This window comes from Saccopteryx bilineata, chromosome 7 (assembly GCF_036850765.1).
Source record: "Saccopteryx bilineata isolate mSacBil1 chromosome 7, mSacBil1_pri_phased_curated, whole genome shotgun sequence".
Taxonomy (NCBI): domain Eukaryota; kingdom Metazoa; phylum Chordata; class Mammalia; order Chiroptera; family Emballonuridae; genus Saccopteryx; species Saccopteryx bilineata.
The window spans coordinates 113,544,111-113,570,006 of NC_089496.1; the positions used below are offsets into that span (position 1 = coordinate 113,544,111).

General features: G+C 58.2%; 1 protein-coding gene across 3 annotated transcripts in view; it reads left to right on the forward strand.

Annotated features, from left to right (window-relative positions):
- Positions 1-2,618: 2,618 nt before the first annotated feature.
- Positions 2,619-25,896, forward strand: part of KNDC1 (kinase non-catalytic C-lobe domain containing 1) — a 46,204-nt gene continuing 22,926 nt past the window's right edge. For all 3 annotated transcript variants that reach the window (XM_066239240.1, XM_066239239.1, XM_066239241.1), the window contains exons 1-14: positions 2,619-2,753; positions 8,603-8,801; positions 9,282-9,340; positions 17,487-17,633; positions 18,160-18,277; positions 19,424-20,067; positions 21,072-21,186; positions 21,909-21,980; positions 22,081-22,142; positions 23,021-23,179; positions 23,619-23,696; positions 24,197-24,290; positions 24,761-24,923; positions 24,995-25,677. In XM_066239240.1, the coding sequence (XP_066095337.1) occupies positions 2,652-2,753; positions 8,603-8,801; positions 9,282-9,340; positions 17,487-17,633; positions 18,160-18,277; positions 19,424-20,067; positions 21,072-21,186; positions 21,909-21,980; positions 22,081-22,142; positions 23,021-23,179; positions 23,619-23,696; positions 24,197-24,290; positions 24,761-24,923; positions 24,995-25,677 (2,695 nt within the window). In that variant the 5' untranslated portion in view covers positions 2,619-2,651. The remainder of the gene's footprint in view (positions 2,754-8,602; positions 8,802-9,281; positions 9,341-17,486; positions 17,634-18,159; positions 18,278-19,423; positions 20,068-21,071; positions 21,187-21,908; positions 21,981-22,080; positions 22,143-23,020; positions 23,180-23,618; positions 23,697-24,196; positions 24,291-24,760; positions 24,924-24,994; positions 25,678-25,896) is intronic.

The window sequence follows — 25,896 nt, forward strand, 5'->3', positions numbered from 1 at the left end:
TTACATTTTATGGTTTGTTTACCTTTTTTTTTTTTAATTTGGATGTTGACTTCAAAATGTGCATAGGGTTTGACAGCTCTTCAAATTGTTTTAGGGAGAATGAGAGGGAGCAGGCCCCTGCTTCCCTGGCCTCGTGTCAGCCTGACCCAGCGGGGAATCACCCTGAGCCTGAAGGCTCCCTCTGCACGAGACGGGGCTCAGAGAGCATCAGAGAGCAAGACCAAGTCCTGACAGTGTCCGAGTGTGAAAAGACCCGAGACTAGCGCCAAGCAGGCTCTGCAGGAGACCCCATCCCTGGAGGCCTCCTGTCCTGAGCACTGGCCAGGAGGGAGGTCATTTGGAAGGACGGGTCAGGCAGAAGTGGCCAATCAGAGGGAGAGTCCTGCAGGGAAGAGGGGGTGTGGCAGAGACTGAGTAGACCGATCAGTGAAGACCAGTAGGAAGACTGGGCACTACCTGTCATGGCCTTGGAAGCCAAGGAGGATTTAGACTGCACCTGAGAGAGGCCTCGGGAAGATGTGGCACTGGGCACGTCCTGGACACTCGGGGATGGTGCAGAGGCAGGTGCAGAGGCCAGACCAGGAGACCGTTCCTGTGGTTTGTTTGGTCATGAACATTTTTTTGACCTGTTTGGAACTGAGGTTGAGATGAACTTTCAGTGGACATCCAGGGGCTGCTTGGCTGTCTTTGTGAACGCCTGCATTGGCCCGTCAGCTCTGGGAAGATTTAGGGTGCCTAATCTGCACCGCTCTGATCTCAAGAACCAGGCCCTCATCCCACAACATTAATCGGACATCTACTACATATGAGGCACCAGGACCCGCGGGCAATAGCACACTCACCCTTGGCACAAAGCTTGCCCCCAATTATGGGATGACCTTTGTTCTGTCCCATTCAGTCCTCACCCTAAACCCTGGTCCTTTAGCCAACTGCACAGTGACCCAAGAACCAGGTGACAAAGCCCCACACGCTCCTCTGTGAGGCCCCTGCAGCTGACCCGTTGTGCCCCAGGCTCCCTGGCTCCAACAAAGGAAGGTGACAGTCAGGGCACTGAGCTCCATAGACCCAGGGTCCAAAGATGAGGGTGCAGCTGGAGCCCCAAAGTCCTGGAACAGAGCCACTGTCAGCCTCCTCTGAGGCCCTATGCGGTGCCCAGAGAGACAGCTCAGGGACAGCAAGCCCAAGTCACACATCTGTGAGATGCCTTTTCTCCAATTTCTGCCACTCTACCTCCTTTCATCTCTACCCCATACCCTGGCTGCTGCTCGGACCTCCTAAATACCCCAGGATAGGGTGAGGCTGCCCCCAATTTCTGCTTCAGTTGAGCTAAGTGGTCCCAAGGATCAGCATTTGGCACAAGGTGAGGCTGCCCAGCACCCACTCTGGCCTCCAGCCTCAGGTCTCACTGCCCGTCTGTTTTTATGGTGACTTGGGAACCCCTCACATGCTTGGAAGTCACGTCCTAGAGTTCCAGGCCACAGCGACCTGATCCAAGGACAGAACATTAGGAATTAGTGTGCCTGCCCTCTGTACCCTTGGACTGTGAAAAGCCCACCATGAGCCCTGCCCCATTCACACAAGGAGTCCAGGCTGTGCTTGGCCAGGCTAGGCTGTGGGTTGGGGCTGACCACATGCCGGAGCAGGCCGGGGGTAGGGAGTGGGGACCTGACCCACAGCCCTGCCTTCTAAAGTGTTGCAGGAGAAGATGCCCATGTCGACCCAGGGTGGTGAGATTACCATCTATCTTTCTGTAGAAAATGTGGGTTGGGGGCACCCTGGTTTAGTCTGGGGTTTGGGGGTTGGATCCTGGCTCTCTGCCCAACCACAGGCCCCAGCTTGGGGCAAGGCTCACCTTGATGCTGAGGAAAGCCAGCTAGGGGACTCGAATGGGCAGCGATGGGCTGAATCCCCAGCCCCCAGAGCTGCCAGAGATTGTCTGGTCCACACCCAGAAGGTGGCCATAAGTGTTGGTCCCCACATGGCCTCCATGAGACCCTAACTGGAGTAAGGGGGCTGGCCACCCTCCAGCCGCTCCGCTGGCCTGGGAGCCTCTGCGGCCGCCACCCCATCGGGGACTGCGGCAGTCCCACCCGGCCAGCAGGGGCGGGGCAGGGACCCGCGCGGCGCGATTGGGGGTGCGCCACGGCCCCCGCCCCTCGTGTGCCCAGGTGGGCACGGACCCGGAGGCAGCTTGCAGCGCCCCCAGGAACAGAACGCCTGCCACACGCGGGGCCCCGCCCGCACAGCCCCAGCCACCTGCTCTGGCCGCCCCCTCCCCACTGGGCATCCCCCCAAAAAAGCGTCCAACGTCCTGGAGGAAGCCTGGCACCCGCCCAAGTGAGAGCAGCCCTGCAAGTGCAGGGACCCCCAGCGCCGCCCAGGCGTCCTCCTCCCCCGCTCGGCGACACTGCGGCAGACGCGCGGGCGGGGCGCACTGAGGGCCGAGCCGGCGGGGGCCGCGGGGCGGGGCGGCGCGGGGCGGGTTGCCATGGCGCCTGGGCGCGCGTAGCCGGACTGCGCGCGGAGCCGGCGCGGCAGACCCGGCGCAGAGGCCGCGGGAGAGCCGGGCGGGGCGGGCAGGGGGCGCCGGCCGGCCGGGAGCACGGGGATAGCGGGGGCCGAGGCCGCGGTGCTACCGGCGCGCTCGCAAGATGCAGGCCATGGACCCGGCCGCAGCGGATTTTTTCGAGGAGGACGGCAAGGACCTAGACTTCTACGACTTCGAGCCGCTCCCCACTTTGCCAGAGGACGAGGTGAGCCCCCAGCCCCACGGCGCGTCCCCCACCTTCCCAGGAGGTGGGGTCCGCGGAGAGCCCCTGGCAAGGATGCCTTCCGCACCTCAGGCCCCTGCCCGTGGGCCAGGTCTTGGCAGTAGGAGGATCCCCAGCTGGTCTTGCTGCCCCCCACCCCCCAATCAGCCTTGAACATTTTCTCCTGGAGGGGGCAGGACCCTGGAACGCCCCGTAGGGCAGACATGGGTGGGCTGGCACTAAAGTTGACACTCTGCGAGGGGTGGGCTCCAATGGTCTGTGCTGGGCATCAGGTGCACATGGGGGGCGCAGGGGGAGTGGTGGAGCACTGTTTCTCTTTGCTGCTGCCCTAGGAGGTCAGCGAGAGGTGCCAGCAAAACCAATCAGATCAGGACTGAGCCGGGGTCAGGGGGTCAGGACTGAGGGCTGTTTCCTGCTGGCAGAGGACAGGGCCCTCACCCAGGTCCCAAGTGAGTCCCCACCCATGGTGCGTGGGGTCTCAGTCACGTGGGATTTCTGGACATGAACCGAGTCAGATGCCTGCAGAGCCAGGCTGCTCCCCACTTGGCTCGGGTTAGTCCCTCTGGTTCTGGCTCCCCCATAGTGTCCCACAGGCTCTGGGCCAAACAGATGAACTCCGTGGTTGTGAACAAGCCAGGCCCCACTGCATGAAGGGGGACCCTAAGGATGCAGCAGCTCCCTGGAAGCCCCTCAGTCTCCCAAGGCTGTGGGGCTTAGGCAAAGGCCCACCCAGTTCTCCAGCAGGCAGACGCCCCAGCCTCTGGGCTTTCCTGCTCCCTGTTGAGGGCCAGCTCCCAGTGGCCCGAAGTATCAGACACCTTCCCTCCACAAGGCTGGTGCTGATAGAGACCCCCCCCCCACGCCCCTCTCTGGGTGAGTCGGACTGGCCAGGCCTCCTGGAGTGGAGAGAGGGTTCATGTTACCACAGCTGCAGTCTCCATGGTCTTCTACCCTCAGCCCCCCCTCCCCAGCCAACCCCCCAGGATCTTGGGCCCACGGGGCTCATTTCTCCCTTCTGGGCAGCAGAGTCTGTCTCAGGAAGCTGCTGTTGGCCAGAGAGACTGCTGAGCCAATGCCCCGGGGTGGTGCTGCCCCCCCCCTCGCCATGGTGACCTGGATTTGGTGAGAGAAGCTGCAGAGAAGAGGGGCGAGGGAATGAGTAAACCTTTGGATGTCTCTGTGACTTTGACGGAAGAAGAAAGGGTGCCCCTGCCCCAGCCTTCACAGCTAGCTCCCTGGAGGACGCATTCCAGTGCATCTGTGGGAACACTCCCCTCCCAAACCCCACAGCAGACACAGAATGAGCCACCCACACTCAGACGGCCTCCTCTGAGCCCAGCACACCGAGCCAGACTGTGGCCAAGTAAACAGGACAAGAGCCAGAATTGGACCCAAAACCGCCACTTGGCCACCGTCTGCCCTCCCACTGCAGCCTGACACTCTCCTGGGAAGTGCCATGGCACAGCTCTGTGCACAATGCCTGGGGTTGGGGGTCCCCACCATCCTGTGACTGAGGCCTCCAGATGAAGTGGGACACCGCTATTGTCTCTCTCTTGAGCATCCAGAAGAAGGTTCAAGGGGTTCTTCCAACTTCTTGCTCCTCTGGAGAGACGGACTGCCTTCGGGTATGCTCACATAGAACAGGAGGCCGGGCCCCGGGGCCCGGGGCCTGGAGCAGACAGTGACCTGTTTCTGAGAGCACACCAGGTCCAGACTTTGCACTCCACACACACTTGGCTGGGTCGGCATGGAAGGTTTTAAATCTACATCAGAGACACGTGACTCTGCCTGCTACAGTGTGATACGTAGTCAGGTGGCACCTGGAAAGCCATCCTGTGCAAGGTGAAAAGGAGCCAGGCTCAGTGTCACCTGGGCAGGCTTGCCAAAGGAGTCTGTCTGGAAATCAGGACGGTGAGGACATGGCCGCCCTGAGGAGGGACAGTGAGCACCAGACACTGGACATATACAAACCTCAGGAGACATAAGAGTTCATCTTTTACAGCACCTGACCGTATGGTGAGGTCAAGAAATAGAGGCCTACAGACCCCCAGGCACCCATGGAATATCCCTCTCCAGGGTCCCACGAGAAAACCCGAATAGCCCATGTTGTTCATGAAAAGATGTGTGACTTCATTCTAACGGGATAGAAAATACTCCGTGAACTCCTCTCCACAAGTGCCAAGCTGGTCAGAGGCCCTCCCTCCTTGATGGGGGCATGAAGGGAACAGTTTGGGGCAAACAACTTGGCATTTGTTGTGAAGCAGAGGATGCCACAGCCTGTGTCATGGCAGTTTCACTCTGATGTGTGCCCCGTGGGTGCAAACGCATGATGGGAGAACTCTGTTGGAAACCCCCGGAGCACATGGTGAGGGGTTAGTGCCACCCCACAAGGCCCTAGAGGTGGCGGTCGGGCCAGCCCCCGGCCACCTGCAGGCAGCACCACGTACACACCACATAGGACCGGGTGTCAGGTTCAGGCATAGCCACCGATCAGGCAGGGTGGTGGGTGGAGGAGAAGAGACACCAGGTGTCGAGAGGCAGGTCGGGCCACTGTCCATCTGGGTCCGTGGGGTGGAAAGTGGACAGGAATTGGACGAAGGCAGGATTGGACAGGAAGATGGCATACCCGTTTTGGCATGGGGAGGAGGGCAGGGTATTTCCTGGTCCCTAGACTGGACTGCCCCGCGTTATAAGGAGCGTTCTATCCTTCCCCAGTTCAGTAAGAGCCTCCCAGCATCTGTGAGCTGAGTACTGGGCTGGCTCAGATGGGACCTTGTCGCTGCCCAGAGTGGCGGTGCCAATGAAGGAGGAACATTCCCACTGTGCCCTGGAGGGTCCGTATGACGTCTATAGGGAATGAGCTCAGAACTACAGGCAGCAGGAGAGCCGAGGAGAGCTTCATGGGGGGGTGCCACTTGGGGGGGACTCTATATGCAAGTAGTAGACCCCCAGCAGGGCACCATGCAGAGCTGCCCAAGCTGGGGGTCTGGTAGCTGGAGGGACCTCTCAGCAGGCCTGGGGACTGTGGACAGACCTTCTCAAGTAGTGACTGGTTTTTGTGTTGGCAGGCCCCATTCCAAGGTTGAAAAATTACTTAGTTATAAGAGAGTACATTTGAAATGTGCAAAATGACCCCTGACTCAGAGTCTGCCTGGGCCGGTGGCCTCTCTGAGGCACAGAAGCCCCTGAATGAGTACTTTGCTGCAGCCGAACAATGGCCCTGGGTGGGAAGCCAGCCCTGCCCAGGGCCCCAGGGACTGGCTGACAAGGGGCTGCCCTGGGGAGTCACCTTCACCTGCCTTCCTTCACCCCCTCCCAGCCAGGATGGGTTGGCTTTGTGTCCGCACAGTTGCAATTGGAGACCACTCTTTCCTGCCCTGCGAAGAACAGGGCTTAGGGGTCCTGGCCTCACCCCTTCGCATGGCCCGCTCAAGCACTGCCTAGTTGAGGGATGGGGAGGGCCAGGGCGCGAGGCCCAGTGAGGTCCAAGTTTCGGGACCCCTCAGTATGTAGGAGACCCCCTCTGGGGGAACTAGCAGCATCTCTGGGCTCTGTCCTGGCCCCTGCTTCAGCTGAATGCCACCTTCCCGTTGCAACAGCCGGGTCTCAGGGGGTCTCAGCCACATGGAAGCAGTGACCAGGCCCTGTAGACGTCGCCTCATAAAATCCCACAGAGAAAGCCTTGATTAGCTGCTCCTACTGTGAATAGGTACAGGGACCCTAGGGCAGGGGCAGGCAGGGCCTGGACCTGAGCAGGAAGTCGAGTGGTAGCCAAGAGATGTCCCTATGGGCACATCTGGCCTAGGTTCCCCCTCAGCAATACACCCAATCACCAGCTACGTGAGCAGGTGTGCCTGCCAGCCATGTGGGCTTACCAGTGGGGGCACGGGGACCCCTCAGGGGGCTGGCACAGGCTCACACCATGGGCTAGCTTCATCTTCTGAAGCACAAACCCACAGACATTTGGTTTGTGTGTCTATGTGTGCCTGTGTGCACATATGTGAGTGTGTGCATGCACGTGTGTGGTGTGTGTGTATGCTCTGTATATGTGCATGTGCTGGTGCATGTGTGGGGGTATGCGTGTGCATGTGTGTTTGCATACATGTGTGCGTGTGCACAGAGCCAGGGCTCCCTTTACCCAGCCTGCAGGCATCACTGAGAGCATTGGGCCCTCCTGAGTCCTGGGGAGGCCCGGGAGAGAGGCTCCACATTCAACCAGATCAGAAGGACCTATTAGCCGTGGTCCTCGGGGACACAACACATAGAGGAGGGAGCTGATTTCTGGGCTCCCCCACGCCCACCGCCCCACGCTGACCCTGTGCTTCTTGTCCTGGTTTCTCTTTTTAAGCCCCAGTCACCCTCCTCACAGGGACACGTTTCTGGACCCAGCTAGGGGCTCTTGGCTCTGGGAGCTGCAGATTCCTGTGGCCACTTCTTGAAGCAGCTTCCCCAAGCTGCCCTTCCCTCACAGAAAGAGCTGGAACGGCCTGCGGAGTGACATCACCGAGCCCCTCCCTGAGCCCAGAAGAGGAGGCAGAGGGTAGCCTGCGCCACAGCCCGGGTGCTGGGCCCGACTCCATCCAGCCCCACTGCCGAACCCGGAGCTTGGCCGGGACGACGCATGGGTCTGCCTGGTTCTCTCTCCTCCTTCCTCAGGTTAAGCCCTTGGTACCCTCTGTGCCTGGTATGGGGTCCTTGCAGAGCAGGAGACGATCTTCAGGCACAGGGGTAGAAAGTGCTCCCTAGGACCCGACCCCTCGTCTGTACTTGAGGGACAGTCGTACAAGCAGAGCAGGGGGCGGGGGTGCACTGAGTCTGTGGAGGGGCCTGGCCTCCCCTCTGCACCGTCCCCCGCCTCTCTCCCACTTCATCCCCCAGCTCAGCCCCTCTCCGTCCTGCTCAGAGGCCATGTGCCCAGGCGCTTTCTGGCCCCACCAGCACAGCTCCTCAGCCAGCTCCCATGTCCACCTGCCCATCCATAGACCAGGTGGTGGACAGACTCAGAGCACATGGATGACCAGGGTGCCAAATGGAAGAGCAGGGAGGCCCTGAGGTCCAAGGTGTCCGCGATGTGTGTGAGACGGAGAGCATGGACTGCTCCCTGTCACTGTGCACGCGTGCTGAGGGGCCCTGCGTACAGATGAGTGTGTTAGTGTGTTAGGTGTGTGTGGGCACATGCTTGTGGGTGACGCACAGCTGAACTCTTGCGGGGTCACAGGAACCCGCTCAGATCTGGAGGGTGACCTGACCGGGGGGGAGGGCCAGGGTCTGGCTGTGTCCTCCATGTGAACAGCCTAGAGCGAGTGTCCAGGCCACTTCACAGCCGGTAGGCCACGTGAGGGTTGTCGCGTGTTCCGTGATTGTGTCTGGGGACCTCGCACATTAGCCTCGTTAATGGCTCGCTGTGCACAGCCGCGTGTCCCTAGGCGCTGACTCCATCCCCAGTTCTGACGTCTCACTCCTCTGCTCACAACCCGAGTCAGCCAGCACCGCTGCACCTCCCGACTGTGTGTGGTGTGCCGTGATCGGTGATGTCTCAGCCTGTGGTGACCTGCCTGTGGGGCTGCAGGAACCAAGGCCCGGCTGCAGGCGTGAACGCCCGCCCGCGATGGCACCTCATCCTCTTACTAAATGCTCTGTGGCTTCTGACATCCAGGAAACAGTGGGATCACTTTCTATTGGTTTAAAAAAAAAAAAAAGCCTCGCCTAAAACCTCTTTCTTGACAAAAATGGATCTGCTTCCCCGGAATGATTCTTGAGGCGGGGGTCCAGGCCTTCCCGGGAAGGAGGCCTGTCCCCACACCTGTGTCAGGGAGGCCTGTTGTTGGCAGGAGAACGTGTCCCTGGCCGACATCCTGTCCCTACGGGACAGCGGCCTCAGCGAGCAGGAAGCCTGGGCCGTGTGCCTGGAATGCTGTCTGTCCATGAGGAGCGTCGTCCACTCGGTCATCTTCCAGACGCTCTGCATCACGCCTGACACCCTAGCCTTCAACACCAGCGGGAACGTGTGCTTCATGGAGCAGCTCAGCGGTGAGGCCCAGGGCGGGCGCAGAGCAGGTGCAGAGCTGACGCAGGGGCCCCTCCCTGAGCCTGGGCAGTCGTGCAGCCCTGGTTGCCGTGGTAACCAGGGGGGACCTCCAGCCCCCAGGGCTGGGCCCTGTTGGTGGGAGCCATCCACCTGGACCCTGACGGCAGTGAGGACCGGCCCAGCGCCTCAGCTGTTCCTGCAGCAAAGGGTCCAGGCCACCCCACCCCAGGGAGGGCCCAGCAGTGGGCCTGGCGCCTTCAACTCTCCAATCTGGGAGGACAGCACCCCTCTGTTGCCCTTTGGGACCCCGTTCCCACACTTGCAGGGAAGGAGGTGCCCTCCCACGGGAGCCAGGACGAGGAGAGGCAGGAGGCGGGATCAGGCCTGGAGAACACAGGGCAGAGGAAGGCACCAGGGGCGGGGTGGCATCTGCTCCTGCTGCAGGGAAGTGTGATCACAGCGTCTCTCTCCCACTTCCCCAGATGACCCCGAGGGCGCCTTTGTCCCCCCAGAATTTGATGTGACCGGAAACACCTTTGAGGTAAGTGACAGCAGGGCAGGGGGTCAGCGGGCTGTGTGCAGGGGAGCCCCCACGCCTCTGCCTTCGGGCACATCCACCCCGTCACTCCCGTGTGGCCCAGGCTCCGTGGCAGCTTGGTGTGTGGACACATGGTTGTCTTTACAGTTGTAAGTGTGTTTGAGAGTGTGAATTTTCTATATTTAACACGTTAAAAGTGCCTCAAATTACGGGTGGTGGCTGCAGGGACTGTCGAGCCTCCGAGCGTCAGCAAATAGTTCATGGTGATCGGCAGCCACACCAACTCATTCTGACGGTTTTATTGGACCTCACGGGTCAGAACCTTCTTCAGGGTCTTCGGTGTGTAGTTCCTATCCCTGGTCCCTGCACAGACTTCTTTTCTTTTTTTTTTTTTTTTTTTTTTTTTTTTTGTATTTTTCTGAAGTCGAAACGGGGAGGCAGTCAGACAGACTCCCGCATGCACCTGACCGGGATCCACCTGGCACGCCCACCAGGGGGCGATGCTCTGCCCATCTGGGGCATCGCTCTGTTGTGACCAGAGCCATTCTAGCGCCTGAGGCAGAGGCCATGGAGCCATCCTCAGCGCCCGGGCCATCTTTGCTCCAATGGAGCCTCGGCTGCAGGAGGGGAAGAGAGAGACAGAGAGGAAGGAGAGAGGGAGGGGTGGAGAAGCAGATGGGCGCTTCTCCTGTGTGCCCTGGCCGGGAATCGAACCCAGGACTCCTGCACGCCAGGCTGACGCTCTACCACTGAGCCAACCAGCCACGACCCAGACTTCTTTATTTTTAATTGCGTTTTCGGTAAGGGAACTGTGCACCAACATGAAGGCCCTGGAAGCAGTTCTGTCCTATGTCCCCCCCACAAACACGCATGCACTCAGTGCCCAGGCTCACAGTGACCAATGTGGACGGCATCCTGCCTCGAGGGACTCAGGGTCTACACAGTCTCCCCCTTGATGTTGGCAGTGGGCTGGGCCCGAGTGGAGGGTGTGGGGCCTGGTGAGGAAATCACAGGGTCCTCATCTGGACCGAAAGGCCGGGAGCCCGCTTGAAGAAAGTGAGGTTGAACTTGACACCTGAAGTATGAGTGGGGTTCACAGGATGGAGACTGGGGGGCTTCTGAGACAGATGGGATGGAATGTGCCACGATGCTGATACTGGTCAGTGTGCAGTGGACAGTGTCATCCAACACACAATGAGACGTATGTTTGCTGAGTTATTTTCAAACTAAAAGATGGACAGACAGATGGATGGGTGGGTGGATAATGGGTAGATGGATGGATGGATAGATGGGTGGACAGGTGGCTGGATAGGTGGACACCACCAGTGTGCCCCGAGGGAAACACGGGACAGCGGACATGGGCAGACACCCTGGCCTTGCTGTGTGTGGTGCAGAATCGGATTTTATTCGGGACCGTGATTTGCCGAGTGCCTCACGGAGGAGCTCACGGCTCAGAGCTCTGGCTGGGTCCTGGGCCCCTCAGGCCCTGCAGGTGGGGCTCTTCCATCCCAAGCATTAGTCTCCCATGGGGCTAATGGCTGGCTGGCTGGGGCAAATAGATGGATGGGCTGGGGGTTCCCAGGTCATCCATGAGAGCCGGGAAGAAGCTTGGGCACAGGGGGAGCGGATGGACGCAGGGGCCATCAACATGGCTCCCCGTGTCCATGGGGGGCTTGAGGAGCAGAGGACACCACTAAGTAGTGTGTGAGGTGGGGACAGGATGGCATTATCAGAGGTGTCGTGTTTGTGAGCCTGACACCTGAGCAGCTTCAGTGGGAAATAAAAGAACTTCAGGGGCTGAAAATAGGATACAGCCCCAAAATAAATAGCTTCTCTCTGTTTGTAACTATGTCAGAGATGGAAAACGTTCCGTTTATAACAGCAGCAACTCAGGAAAGCCCAGAGTAAAGACTGAAGGGGGGGCTGGAAAGGTCAGGTGAGGAGACGGGGCTCAGACCTGAACCCCGGACCTGAGTCCAACCACACACTCCCCAGCTTGACCGACACAGCAGCCCAGCACCCCGTGCGTTTCCAGTGCACAACCACGCTTACACTGCAAACGATTCCCACCAGCCGGGGGTTAATGCCTTGATTTCATCCTCGCTGTTTTCTTGGGTCTTGAGAGTATTTCAGACCCACTGTCTCAGCCACTCTGGGGTATCCAGAGAGACATTATTCACTGTCGTCCCTTGTCCCACCCACAACATGCCAAAAACGGATGCCTCTTGTAACTAGACCTTTGTCCCCTGGACCAACGTCCCCCCACTTCCCACCCCAGCCCCAGGTGGCCTCCCTTCTCCATTGCTCTGATTTTGACTTCTTCAGATCCCACATGGACGGGTGTCACACCGAATCTGTCTTTTTCTGTCTGGCTCACGTCACTTAGCATGATGCCCTCCAGGCCATCCTTCATCCTCAAGGCTGAGTGACGGCCCCTGTGCGCCGATGCCACATGGTCTTTGCCCATTCATCCAAGACTGACACGGAGGTTGTTTCCATGTCTTGGCTACTATGGATAACGCTGCAGTGGACACAGGGGTGCAGATAGCTCTTTGAGGTATAATGATTTCACTTCCTCTGGACACAGACTCAGAAGTGGGATTGCTGGGTCATGTGGCAGTTCAGTTCTGTTCTTAACTTTTGGAGGACTGTCCACACTGTGTTCCACAGTGGCTGCACCAGGCTACATGCCCATCAACAGAGCATGAGGGTTCCCTTTTCCCCAGGTCCTCACCAGCACTTGCTGTTTCTTCTCTTTTTGAAGACAGCATCCTAGTAGGTGTGAGGTGATGTCTCATGTGGTTTGACTTGCATTTCCCGGATGATGAGTGACGTTGAGCATCTTTTCATGTCCCTGGTGGCCATCTGTCTGGTTCTTTGGAAAGATGTCTGTTCAGTTCCTCACTCCATTTTTTCATCAGATTTGGTTTTATTATTATTTTTTTATTTATATTTTAATTTTATTGCTGTTGAGTTGTATGAGTTCTCTATAGTTTTGGGATATTAACCCCCTATGAGATGGGTGGTTGGCAAGTATTTTCTTCCACTCTGTAGGTGGCCTGTTTTGTTGTTTCTCTTGCTGTGCAGATGGCTTTTAGTTTGATGTGGTCCCACTGGTTTGGGTTTTTTTTCTTTTGTTGCTTGTGCCTTTGATGTCTGAAATCGTTGCCAAGACCCATGAAAAGGAGCGTTTCCTGGTGTCTTCTTCTAAACATTTTACAACTCTGGGTCTTTGTTCAAGTCCTGAATCCATTTGTGAGTTCACTTTTGTAAGCTGTATGAGATAGGGTCTAATTTCAGCTTTCCAGCACCATCTATTGAAGAGACTGCCCTTTTCCCATTGTCATTGACTTTCTCGTCAAATACCAGTTTACCTTCGGTGTGTGCTTCCATTACTGGGTTCTCCATTCTGTTCCATCAAGTTCAGTGTCTGTTTTGGGGTTTTTGTTGTTGTTGTTGTTTTGGGGTTTTGTTTTTTTTTTGTATTTTTCTGAAGTTGGAAACGAGGAGGCAGTCAGACAGACTCCTGCATGCGCCCGACCGGGATCCACCCAGCACGCCCACCAGGGGGCGATGCTCTGCCCATCCGGAGCGTTGCTCTGTTGCAACCAGAGCCATTCTAGTGCCTGAGGCAGAGGCCATGGAGCCATCCCCAGCGCCCAGGCCAACTTTGCTCCAATGGAGCCTTGGCTGTGGGAGGGGAAGAGAGAGACAGAGAAGAAGGAGGGGTGGAGAAGCAGATGGGTGCTTCTCCTGTGTGCCCTGGCCGGGAATCGAACCCAGGACTCCTGCACACCAGGCCGACGCTCTACCACTGAGCCAACCGGCCAGGGCCTCAGTGTCTGTTTAGCGCCCACATCACACTGTTTTGAGTACCGCAGCCTTGCAGTATACATTGTATCACACTATTTTGAGTACCGCAACCTTGCAATGTACATTGTATCACACTGTTTTGAGTGCTGCAGCCTTGTAGTATACATTGTAGTTAGAAATAAGGAACGTGGTGGTGCCTCTGGCTTGCTTTGACTATTTAGAGTCGTTTGTGGTTCCCTGTGAATTTTAGGATTTTTTTTCTATTCCTGTGAAAAATGCCATAGGAATTGTGATGGGGGTTGCATTCAATCTGCAGATGGATTTGGGTAGAATGGACATTCTAACAAATTCTGACTCATGAACACAGGATAGCGTACTATTTACCTGTGTCTTCAGTTTCTTTCCTCGCAGTCCTATACTTTTCAGTGGACAGACCGTTCGCCTCCTTGGTTAAATTTATTCCTAGGTATTTTATTGTTTCTGGTGCTTTCTTTGTTTTTCAGTTATTTTATTGTATGCTGATTTTGTTCCCTGAAGTTTTACTGAATTCACTGACTAGTTCTAACAGGTTTCAGTGGTGCCTGAGATTTTCTACATATAAGGTCATGTTGTCTGCGCATACAGACAATTCTACTTCTTCCCTTCTGATTTGGGTCTGTTCTTTTTCTTGCCTAATTTCTCAGCCTAGGACTCCTGAGTGCGAGTGAACTAGGAGGGCGAGCGTGGGCACCTTGCCTTGTTCTGATCATAGACGAAGATCTGTCAGCCTCTCACCTCTGAGGGTGACGTCACAGTCGGGTTTGCTCTCTGCGGACTTTCTCACGTGGAGGTTCGTTCCATTGTTACCCAATTTGCTGAGAGTTTTTCTCGTGAAAGGATGCTGGATATTGTCAGATGCTTTCGTGCATCTACGAGGATGATCGTGTGACTTTTATTTTCATTTTACGTATGTGCTGTGTCACGCTGATTGATTGGCGGATGTTGAACCAGCCTTGTATCCCTGGGGTAAACCCCACTTGACCATGCTATATGATCTTTCTCATGTACTCTCAAATGCGGTTTGTTAATATTTTCTTGAGAATTTCTACATTTATAATCCTCAGGGATATTGGTCTGTTATTTCCTTTTCCTGTAGTGCCGTGTCTGGCTCTGGTGTTGGGGTGATGCTGGCCTCGTCAGTGTTCCTTCCTCCTCCTCTTCCTCCTCCTCCCCCTCCTCCTCCTCCTCCTCTTCTTCTTCTTCTTCTTCTTCTTCTTCTTCTTCTTCTTCTTCTTTTTCTTCTTCTTTGGAAAGAGTTTAAGAAGAGTTAGTATTAATTCCTCTTTAAATAATTGGTAGAATTCACCAAGGAAGCCATCTGGTCCTGGGCTTTTCTTTGTTGAGAGGTTTTGATTACTGATACAGTCCCCTCCCTAGTGCTGGCCTGTTCAGATTGCCTGTGCTCATGGTTCCATCTCACTAGGTTGTACATTTCCAGGAATTTACCTGTTTTTCCTGGGTTGTCTTGTTTGCCATGGTGTCTCCCATGATCCCTTGTATTTCGGCGGTTTCTGTTGTAACATGTCTTCTTTCATTTCTGAGTGTATTTGCCCTCTTTTTTTCCTAGTTAGTCAAGATAAAGGTTCTACAGCCAGAACCAAGGTCTCTCTGCCTCCTACCTGGTGCACAGGTGGGAGAGACTACTGCCAGGTCCCCTGGGGCGGCAGTCGGTCCCACAGCAACCACAAAGGCACTCTGTCCATGGCTGGATGCCACCTCGTTGTCAAAGGGGCTAGGTGCTATCTAGGGACATCCTATTCGACCATCTTGCTAATGTCCTAAGTCTTTTATTTTGTAAGATGTTGGTCCTCCCTAAATTCTGCAACGTTAATGCAGTTAGAATAAAATTGCGACCGTTTTTGGTTTGTTTTTGAATGGGAATGGGGAAAGTGATATATATATATATATATATATATATATATATATATATATATATATATATATATATGTTTTTCATAGGACAAAAGTGAAAATAAAGAGAAACTCTTTGGGAAAAATAAATAAGTGAAGGTTGACTTCTCCTCCCAGTATGAAAATATACTCTGAGCTACTGTAATTAAAATAACATAGTCTGGACGGAGGGAGAGGATACAGACCAGCGCAGCAGCAGGAGGGGGTTATCGGAACCAGGGCCCTGGTGCAGACAGCAACGCGGAGTCTGGGGTGCAGGAAGAGGGGGCCTTTGTTTATGGTGATGGGAGGTCACCCTCCAGGTGCCAAAGTGTCCTGGCACACAGACTTCAAATGGATTACAGCGAGATGGTACAAAGTGTGTGTTACGAGACCCAGAAGAAAGCTGTTCTTACCACCTGAGGGTGAGCAAGGTCCTCCTAGGAGCTGCTAGAGGAAAACATTTTTCTACTTCCCAAATTACACATTAAAGTTTCTGGATGTCAAAAAACAAGTGCAGAGAACATGTGTGACACACAGATGGGGACAGCCCTCTGCTGTGCCTGGAGCAGCCTGAACAGGCAGAGCCCATGAATCCATGAATGGCCGTAAAGAGAGGGAATTAAAATGGGCCACAGAGATCAGACTGGGATGCGGAGGACCAGGTTCGAGACCCCCAAGGTCGCCAGCTTGAGCTCGGGCTCATCTGGTTTGAGCAAAGCTCACCAGTTGGAGCCCAAGGTGATAACTCGGTCTGCTGAAGGCCCGCGGTCAAGGCACATATGAGAAAGCAATCAATGAACACCTAAAGTGTCGCAACGAAAAACTGATGATTGATGCTTCTCATCTCTCTTCATTCCTGTCTGTCTGTCCCTATCTATCCCTCTCTCTGACTCTCTCTCTCTGTCTTTGTAAATAAATAAATAAATAAATAAATAAATAAATAAATAAATAAAATGGGGCGCAGAGATGAACAGGTGTCCTGGTTCCTTCGTGACAGTACAGGTACAGACAACACGAGATAGTAGCCTCCCCTGAGAGACCGCAGTGGGCACGTGCACATGGCCGGCAGGTCCACACCTGCGGATCCTGTCCAGGGAGGGTTATCAGCAGTGAGTCACCAACAGAACCTGGACCCAGCAGTCCCGCAGCTGGGATTGAGCCCCCAGCCACGTGGCATGAGGCATGTGGACCTCCACCAAAGACCCATGAGCATTGGTCACAACAGCAAACGGCACCCTGGGCGTTCAGGGCCCGTGTGGAGGGGATGGAACCCACATTCCTCATTGCTGAGATAGAGAGACAGGTCCAGAGAGCGGGGTCTCGGCCAGGTGACCAGCAAAACCAAACAGTCCTGCAATATCACAGAGAGATGGTCATCCTGGACATGACAGCAGACAGAAAGGTGGGTCTTCAGGGCCTGTGTTGAGGCCGCCCAGGGAGGGGCCCCACCACCAGGACCTCGCCATGTAGTCCTGCTGGGTCTGGCCCCAGAGGGTGTTTGACCATGGACCAGAGTGGGCACCAAGGCTCTGGAGTAGGGTACTAGGCCCAGGAAGGGGGCACTGGGCAGCCAGTGGGGAGCCTGGCCTTTGGTCAGGGCTGGGCCCCCCCTGTGTGTGATATGACCTGCCTCTCAGAGCCACACAGCCCAGGGCCCTCGCCTGCCCCTCCTAGCCTGACTGTGTGGCCCCAGGCAGGTTTCTGTACTTCTCCGAGCTCAGCTTCCTGTTTGTAAAATGGGCACGATAAAGCCCCCACATGCATTGTTCATGCCCAGCCGTGGGGAGACACAGCCACTCTGTGACCCACGGGCCGAGGCCGCCAGTGTGGCTGGTCCTGTGTGTTCTGGCTTCAGAGCACACGTTCTTACATATGCAGAAACTCCCGATTTTCAAAACGAGAGACCTGTCTTTCCTTCTCATGTCCAGTTTCTTAAGACTAGACCAAAAAGGCCCTGGGCAGGTGGCTCAGTTGGTTAGAGCAGCGACCCAATACACCAAGGTTGCAGGTTCGATCCCTAGTCAGGGCACATACAAGAAGCACCCAGTGAATGTGCAATTAGGTGGATTTCTCTCTGTGTGTGTCTATCTCTCCCTTGTTCCCTTCCCCTCTCACTCTTTCTACAATCAATCAATCAGTCAAGAATAGACCTAAAAAAGAAAAAGTGTCTCTGCCCTTTGGAGACAGTATTGTCTGGGAACCCCTGTCTGGTGCCGTGGGGCCAGCACAGGTCCAGACCCGAGAGCCTGGGGCACATGGCTCAGTGCCATGACAGTCACCACAGCAGGGAGGTGGCCGTGAAGAACATGTGTGGTCCCCAAACACACATTCCAGGCCCAGGGAGCAGCCGTGGGGTGACAGGAACACCGGTGCCCCTGGCCCTGACAGCTCCTTGGTGCCGCAGGCTCACATCTACTCCCTGGGGGCCACACTGAAGGCCGCCCTGGAGTATGTGGTGGAGCCCCAGCAGGAGCCCCGCCTGAGCCCTGACCTGGAGGCGCTGCTGGACCAGATGCAGGCAGAGGACCCTGGGGACCGGCCAGACCTTGAGGTAACTCCCGCCGTCCCCTCATCGCACCCCAGAGGCTGAGCCCCGACAGCCTCCATGCGGCCTGACGCCTTGTGGACACGCGCACACTCGCAGATGGACACGCGGGCCTCCTGTCCCCCTGCCCTGCCCCCTGTCCCGCAGGCTCCTCCCTGGGATTTGGTGACATTGTGTGTTGTTTAAATAAGAACTTGGGTTTTTTTACACGTTTTGTGAAGGGGTTTGGCTTGTAGTTCCCGTCTCCTGACTTTGTCATCCCAGACACGTTGCTTTTCTTACAGTTTTATTTTTTCAGTTGACTGTATTGGGGTGACACAGATAACCATCACATGGGCTCCAGGGGCCCAGCCCTGTAGCATAGCTGTACCCCATTGTGTGCTCACCCCCAAGTCACGTTTCCATCCATTGGCATTTATCCCCCCGCCCCCTGGCAGTCAGCACACTGTGGTCCCTGGTGGGAACGCTTTTTTACACTAGCAAATGGGCCTGAGGGTGGGCGGGCTGGCATGTGACACCCAGGTCTGTGCAGAGCATCGTCGCGCTGTGCGAGGAGAAGATGAGGCTGACGTCCTCCTGCCACCTGTGCCGCAGCCTCTCTGCCGTCGGGAGGAGGGTGCTCTCCATCGAGTCCTTCGGCGCCTTCCAAGGTGAGCCTGCCACGCACCCGCGGGCATTCGCATTCGCTCCCGGGCGTGCACATGTTCACACGTGCACACAGTCACGTGCATGCCTGAATGTCCACAAAGGTTAACACTGCTCACACACATGTTCACACGTGCACACGGTCACTCACGTGCATGCATGAATGTCCACAAAGGTTAACACTGCTCACACACATGTTCGCACGTGCACACAGTCACTCACGTGCATGCCTGAATGTCCACAAAGGTTAACACTGCTCACACACATGTTCACACCAGTGCACTCACAAATACACGTGTATGCAAACTCATCATCGCCGGTTTAAACGGCACGCTCATGCACAAGCACCACACACCTGCTCACACACATACACACCATGTACAAAGATGAGCGCACGGACTGTGCAGACAGTGTTGTTAGAGGTGAGAACCGAGGTCAGGCTGAGCAGCCCCTGAGCTCGGGGCTGGGTGCTTGTCGGTCCCGTGAGCGTTTCCGGTCCCCGCTCCACACTGCGTTGGAGGGCACATCCCTTCCCCGCGTAGGAGCCACCGCTGTGGCGTTTGGGTTTCCACGGCTCACGTGGGACCCCCATATCAGGTCACGTTTTGAACAGACGCCAGCACCTGCACTGAGCTGTGCCCGTGGGGGAGGGGCCGTTAGTGCCGCCACCGCGCCAGGCGGCACCGCACAGCTCTGACAGCAGAGGGTCCCCGTGGGAGGGGCTGTGTGTCTACCGTTCCAGGGAGGCGCGTGTGTGGAGGCTGCCCCCAGGGCCAAGGGGCCCCAGCCACAGTTCCTTTCTCCCTGTGGGGCGTCGTCTCACTCATGTCCTCATAATTGGGCATGATGTGCTTTTAGGACGAGATAATTAGACAGGATGCAGGGGCTCCTGTGGGAAGCTGGCCGCCCGGGGAACAGGCAGGCTGTTAATTAGTTGGGATTATGTGATTAACGAGGGTACTCCTGGGCCTGCGCTGAGGGAAGAGGCGGTTGGGAGCCCCGTCCTGGGGGCCCTGTGCTCAGTCTGATGGGTGGGGGCCAGGGTCCTGCAGGAGCCCCTTAGAGGAGGCCATGGGCAGGAGTGTTGCAGGAGTGGCCATCCTGGGCTGGGTCCCTGGCCAGCGGTAGTGACCTGTCCTGTTTTTGCCCAGATATCAGCGAGAGCGCCTGGCGGGGGAGACTTGCTCCAAGATGTGTGGGGCCCAAGAGGCAACCTGGGGACCTCAGCGCTGGCCCAGAGGCTCCACCTGCTCCTCAGGGCCGGCCCCAGACCCCTGCCTATGACCCCATGATCCTACCCTCCAAGCCTCTGCTGTCACCCATGGTGAGAAATGGAGACAGCCACGGCCGGGAGGGGCTGACCCGCCTGACCCTGGACACCCAGGGCCCAGCAGAGAGGGGCCGCCTGAGAAAAGTGCAGACGGTCCCCAGGCTCCTGTCCGAGGGCCCCGAAGCCAGTGCCCTCTGCCTGCCGCTTGCCAGCGTGAAAAACCAGTTGCCCACAGCTGACTTCTCCCCTCCACACCCCAGGAAGGCCCTTCCTGAGGGGAAAAATGGCCTTTCCAGTGTCAAAACCCCACCCATGTCCAGACGGTGCCCAGAGCGGGAAGGGGCTCAAGGTGCAGGTCACAGTGAGGGTGGGGCTGCCAGGGTGCCTGGCCAGGGCCCTGTGGAGGGGCCTCACCTGCCCCATCCTGAGGACTCTCAGGAAGCAGGCCGAGACCCAGGAACCCTGGGGGCCGGTGAGCAGGTGGCAGCAGGAGCTGGGGACCTGGGACGTGCAGCCATGGACCAGGTGGGTGATGCCGTGTTCTGTGTAGCCCATGGGAGGGGTGTCCCAAGCCTGGAACTGCCCACTCATCAGGAGGGAGTGACAGGGGAGTCTGTTAGAACCGTGTTCTGAGAGTTTGGGGTGGACCTGTGGGCACTCTGAGTGGCCCTTTGTGGCCGAGCCCCCTGTCCTGCTTGGCTCCCAGGTGTCTCTCTGAAGCTCTGTGTCCCCATGAGCTCCTGGGGCAAAGCCACCTGGGTGGCCAGTGGCCCAAACCCAGTTATCCCCAGGCCCAGCACCCCACCTGACTGGGTGGCACCAAAACCTTCATTGCCCACAAGGTGTTGCTGACTGAGGACCAGGGGTGCGGTCTGTGGGTTGCATTTTTATTCGTGTCCTGACACACACCCTAGGGTGGCTTATGGGACAGCGTGGTGGCTGTAGACGGAGCCACCTTGCAGGCCCTGTGCTGACACTCTGGGTGTGCACACAGCGCAGCTGCAGTCTTCTTCTGCCAGTTCCCGGGGAGACCCAGGCACCGCGCAGGAAAGCCAGGCGCCTGACCCTCGGCTTACTTGCCTCCCCATCCCGGCCACCCCGCTGAGCAGCGTCCTCTAGTCCATCGTGTGTGGCCAGTGTCAGAACAGACTCGTTTTAGGGCTGAATAACATTCCCTTAGTGGATAGACCATGTTTTCTATGTCCAGCATCCATCCATGGACTCTTCTTCCACCTCTGACCTGTTGTGAGGACGCTGCCATGAACTGGGGTGTGGACACCTGCTCCCACCTGGCTCTCAGGCCTCGGGGTGAACGCCCAGCGTGGGTCTTGGGCCCCGGGGCTGCTCTGTGTGAATGTTTGAGAAGCCCCACACCGCCATCTACCCTGTTCACGGGCCTTGTCCCCACACCCTCCAGCACCTGCTGTCGTGAGGTGCAGACGTCTCCCAGAGGGTGTGACAGCAGTGGGTTATGTGGGAGGCACAGCTGGCCGTGTTTGAAGTGGTTCTCACCCTGTCGCCTCCCCCAGGGCATCTCCCTGCAGGACCTCTTGTCAAAGCTGGGCCGGCCCTTCAAGGAGTACGAGCTGTGGGCCCTGTCCCATGCCTGCCTCAGCGCTCTGCATGCCCACCGCCAGCACCCAGGTGACGCTTGCTCTGAAGTTCCCTGTTCAGCCGTGTGGGCCATTGGGACAGTAGTGTCCACATCATGAGCCGGGGGCACCCCGGGAGGCATCTGCGCTGTACTCAGGACTGAGGGGTCAAGGGACAGTTGCTTAAATGGTGGGCCTTATAGCAGGCAACCTCTCAACAAGGAGACACTGTCCCCAAGGAAGGGCACAATGCCTGAGGGGGATCTGAGATGTTACACTGTAAACATAGAACGTTGTGAGAGGCCCGCAGCTCTCTGTGGTCACAGGGAGGGGCTGCCCTTGAGTCCCGTGGTCCACAGGCCATTGGGGTTCAGTCCGGCCAGGCCCCGAGCCTCTTGCAGGACGCCCACAGGGGCACGGTGTGTGGGCCGTGTCCCCACCACCCTCTTCTTCCTTCAGCTCCTTTTTTCTTTTTCTTCCGGCTTCTTGTGCCCCGGCAGCCACCAGCCAGCCCTGGGGCGGGAGGCGGCTCCAAGGGTCTGTGTGTCCAGCACCCCCTCCCAGCCATCTGCCCAGTGCCTCTGGGAAGGGGAGGAAGCAGAGCCAGCACCCTGGCCCCTTGCTCCATCCAGGAGGGACCGAGTGCCCTGGCGTCACCTGGGTGGCCCAGGGGGCCTTGGAGTGGCGGGTTGCCCAGTCGACAGCACCCTTCCCGGTTTCTGGGGAGCAGGCCCTTGTTGAGCCCTGCCGCCCTGACCTCGCCTTCTGTTGCAGCCTTCTTGTGTCCGGACTCCGTGCTGGTGGCCGAGGACGGGACAGTGCTCTTTGGGCCGCCCCCTGCCGATGGTGCGTACACAGAGTGGGCTCACCCCTCCCCACACTGAGTTCCTGCGTTGACCACGAGGTGGAAAGGAGAGCTCAGCTGGGCTGGGGTTTTCTCTCTTAGGCGCTTCCAACTCATTCTTCCTGGCCCCCGAGGTTGCAGAGCAAAAGCTGGTGACTGAAAAGGTACCCGCCCCCACCCTGTCCCCTCCCGTGGTCTCCTGACTGCCCCACCTTGGTGATGCCACCCACATCTGTCCAGAGAGCCCGAGGGGGAAGGAAGGGACAGGCGTGGGCTCCGGAGGAGGCCCCAACTCCCCCCCCCCCAATGCAGCAGATGCGTCCACGTCCCTGGCTTTGTCTGACCTGGGTAGCCTCCACTGGCAGGAGCCTCCCCAGCTCAGCATGGCTCTGCCGTGTCACCCCATGACGGGACCTCCTGTGGGCACTCCAGGTGATCTGCGCTGGCTGAACTTCCAGGAAATCTGCACTTGTTAAATTGTGCAACGTACAGTTCAATAAACTATATTCAAAACCACAGCAGAGCTCCTGCTTCAGGGAAGGCGGAGGGGATGTCACTCCCTGCTGCCCCAAGGCCACCTAGCGCCCCCAGGCTGTTCCTAAAACAAGCTCTCAGGGGAGGGGAACGAAGCCTCCCTTGGACAGTGCAGCGGGGCAGGCTCTGCACGCTCGTCCCCTCCCCGGGGTGCAGAAATCACCAACAAGAGCCCCAGCTCGTGAGCCGGTGGAGGGAACAGGCTGGCAAAGGCCGGCACACGCCGAGGTGTTTTTCCTCAGAACCTGTGGTCAGCCATTTAGCGGTACAGCCCTGGTTCAGGGAGTTTGTGGCCTCAGATGCCCACGTGGCACCTCCCTTTGTGAGGAGGAGAGAGACAAGAGCCTCCCGTGACACTTGCACGGAAGGCCCAGGACCTGTGGGCACTTGTCAAAGACGCACGTGGGGATGGTGGTGTCGAGGCTCTGCGTGGAGGGGGGGGGCAGCAGAGGCGGCTGTAGCAGATGGAGACCGGCCTGCCAACCACGGCTGGCTCCCTCCTCTCCAGGCCTCCGTGTACTGTGTGGCCGCGGTGCTGTGGACGGCAGCCAAGTTCAGCATCCCCCGAGACCACAAGCTGGCCCTGCCACGCAGGCTCAAGACCCTCCTCCTGGAAATGGCCAGACGCAGTGCCCGGGAGCGGCCGTCTGTGACCGAGGCCATCAAGGTAAGGCCCGGCTGGCACCAGGGCCTGGGCGGGGCCCACAGGGAAGGGGAGCTGGACACAGCTTCTTATTTCCAGGAAAAGTGAGCATTGGGCGGGAGGCACAGGTTTTATTTGTGGAGGGCCCAGCATCCCACACCCTGGTTCCCTTCGCCTCCTCTGAGTCCTCACAGCTCCTCCCTGTCTGGGCTGAGGGCAGGGCTGGGGGCTAGGCCCTGACCCTCTCCTGAGTGCCAAGTGCAAAGGGAGCCCCACTGCTGTGTCCCTGGCAGGGGTCACAGGGCCGTTTAGGAGGAGAAGCCACGTGCAGACAGGGAGGGGTGGCTTTGGGGCTGTGGCCTGGGTGCAAGGCCCTGTCCAGTCTGCTGTGAGAGGGATGGGGCCGGTGGCCACGCCGGCTGCATCTCTGCGTGTCGGACGGGTGGCCTGTCCTTGCTCTCAGGTCTGTGGCAGCCACCTCCTTCAGCGAGGCATGGACAGCAGGAAGATTTTAGCCCATCTAAGGGCATGCACTCATGAGGTGAGATGGTGACTTCCAAGGCTCAGGTGTGAACCCCTTAGCTCGCCCCGGGGTCTCGGGGAGGAGGGTCCCTGTGTCCACTGTTGATTGTATGGATGCAGAGTAGGGAAGGGGTGAATCTGACACTGTTCTTCCTGGCCTTTCCCAGCATCCTGAATGGCTGTCCCACGCCCTGGTCCCTGTCAACCCAGGGAAGGGGTGGGGGCACGCTGGCCCTCTGGGAGCTACATCATTCACATACATTCCTTTGGTGTCCTGGGCAGCTGACCAGGTGGGGCCCCATCAGGGTCCCCCAGACAGCAGACAGGCACCCAGCACCCCCAGGGTCTCAGACAGTGTCTGATCTTCCCATGCCCTAGAAACTACCAAACCTTTCTGTATCAGGACATAAGTGCCCCCTAAGGCTCCTGCTCTGTGAGTCCCTGAGGCTGTAGTGTAGTGTCTACTGTGCGCCCTGGGCCTCCGGGTCACCTTGACCAGGGCCTGTCCTTCTGCCCCAGGTTTACCAGGAGGAAGAGACCATCAGTCTCCAGAACACGTTCTCGGTGGTTGAACTGGCCCCCAGCGCAGCGCCTGCTCCTGGGTCCAGCTTAGGTGGGTCCCCCCAGACCAGCTTGTCCTGCCTCTTGGGCCTGCTGCTGTGCACCAGGGAGTGACGTCACTCCTGGACATCACCAGGAACCCCGGCCGGCCTCTTCCCCTCTCTGCCTCGATCTCTCCTAAACACCCCTTCGCTCGGGCCTCAGCGCCACATTCTCTCCAACGTCACCAGCCGTCAGAGTGGTGACTGCAACCCACCTCCACCCCGCACCCTCCTGCGTCCACAACGCTGACCCCCGGGTTCTTGTCTTGCTCGTGTTGCCTCCACAGAGCCCCCAGGTCCTGCCTGCGGCCAGCCCTCCCTGAGCCGTGCCCCCAGCCCCTTCCCAGCTTCCCTTCTGCTGGGAAGTCCCAGTGTGCTTGGGGACGGGTGGAGGGGTCACCGCACCCCCTCAGGGCTAGAGGGGCCACCTCGGCCTTGACGTGGCGTGGGGTTGTCCCCTAACACCCTATGTCTGTCCCAGGCTTTGTGCAAGTCGCCGACGACACCAGACTCGTAGCCGTGCGGGGTCCCGTGCCCGGCCAGCCCTCCTGCCGCGAGGGGGCCTTGGAGCCGCCCCTGGGCTTCACCTCCCCGGCCACACACTTCACGCCCATCGTCCTCGCACCAGATGCAGGTGCGGCCAGGTGAGTGGCTGGTGTGGCCGGGAGCCGGCAGCGTCCAGGAGCTCCTCCTGATCGCTCTCTCTTGCTCACAGGGACGCACTGGCCGGCTCCACGGGGCCAGCAGGAAACCCAGGGGAGACGAAAGGCAGGCTGGACGGGGACGCTGGTGGGAAGCAGGCACCTGAGGCCCACCCTGCAGCCGCCAGCTCAGAGACACCTGACCAGCTGGCTCCTGGTCCCAGGCCACGGGGCACAGCCCCAGGATCCACCAGAGAGACGGGGCCGGAAGGGTCGGCCCAGGAGATGCCCTGCCCCACAACCCCTACCTCAGCGAAAATACCCCCATCTTCTGCCCCGGCGCCGGCCCCAGACCTGAAGGCACAACAGCCACCCCAGGAACAAGGGCCAGAGGATCGGGTCCCCCCTGGAAACTCGTCCAGAAGCCTCAGACCCCACACCCCAGGGCCCACTGCAGTCCAGCATGGCCCCCGTCACCCGGCCAAGCCCCCAAGGAGCAAGGCCACCAAGGGCCCAGCCCAGGAGCCCCAGAGCCCCACCTCAGTCCCACTCAGCCCCTCCCTGGCTGAGGAGAGTCCAGACAGTCACCCTGAGCGACCCCGGCCGACAGAGCGCAAGCTGTGTCCACCCAGTGTGGACCCCTCACCGATCTCAAAGAGCAGGGCCTGCCCATCTCTGCAGGAGGCCACGCGCCTCATCCAGGAGGAGTTCGCCTTCGACGGCTACCTGGACAATGGGCTGGAGGCTCTGATCATGGGTACCAGGGGCCACCAGGGCTGAGCACTGCCCCAGGACCAGGGAGAGGCGGGGACAGGAGGGAGCCCAGTGCACGGAGCGGGTGGTCGGCATGAGGGGACTTCAGAGTGGGGGCCCCTCTTTGTGGTAACCAAAGTCGCCCTCCTGTCGACCTTCCACAAAGAGCCAGTGGGCAGAGCCGGGCCCCCCCACGGGTCATCTGGCAGTGAAGAGGGTCCCA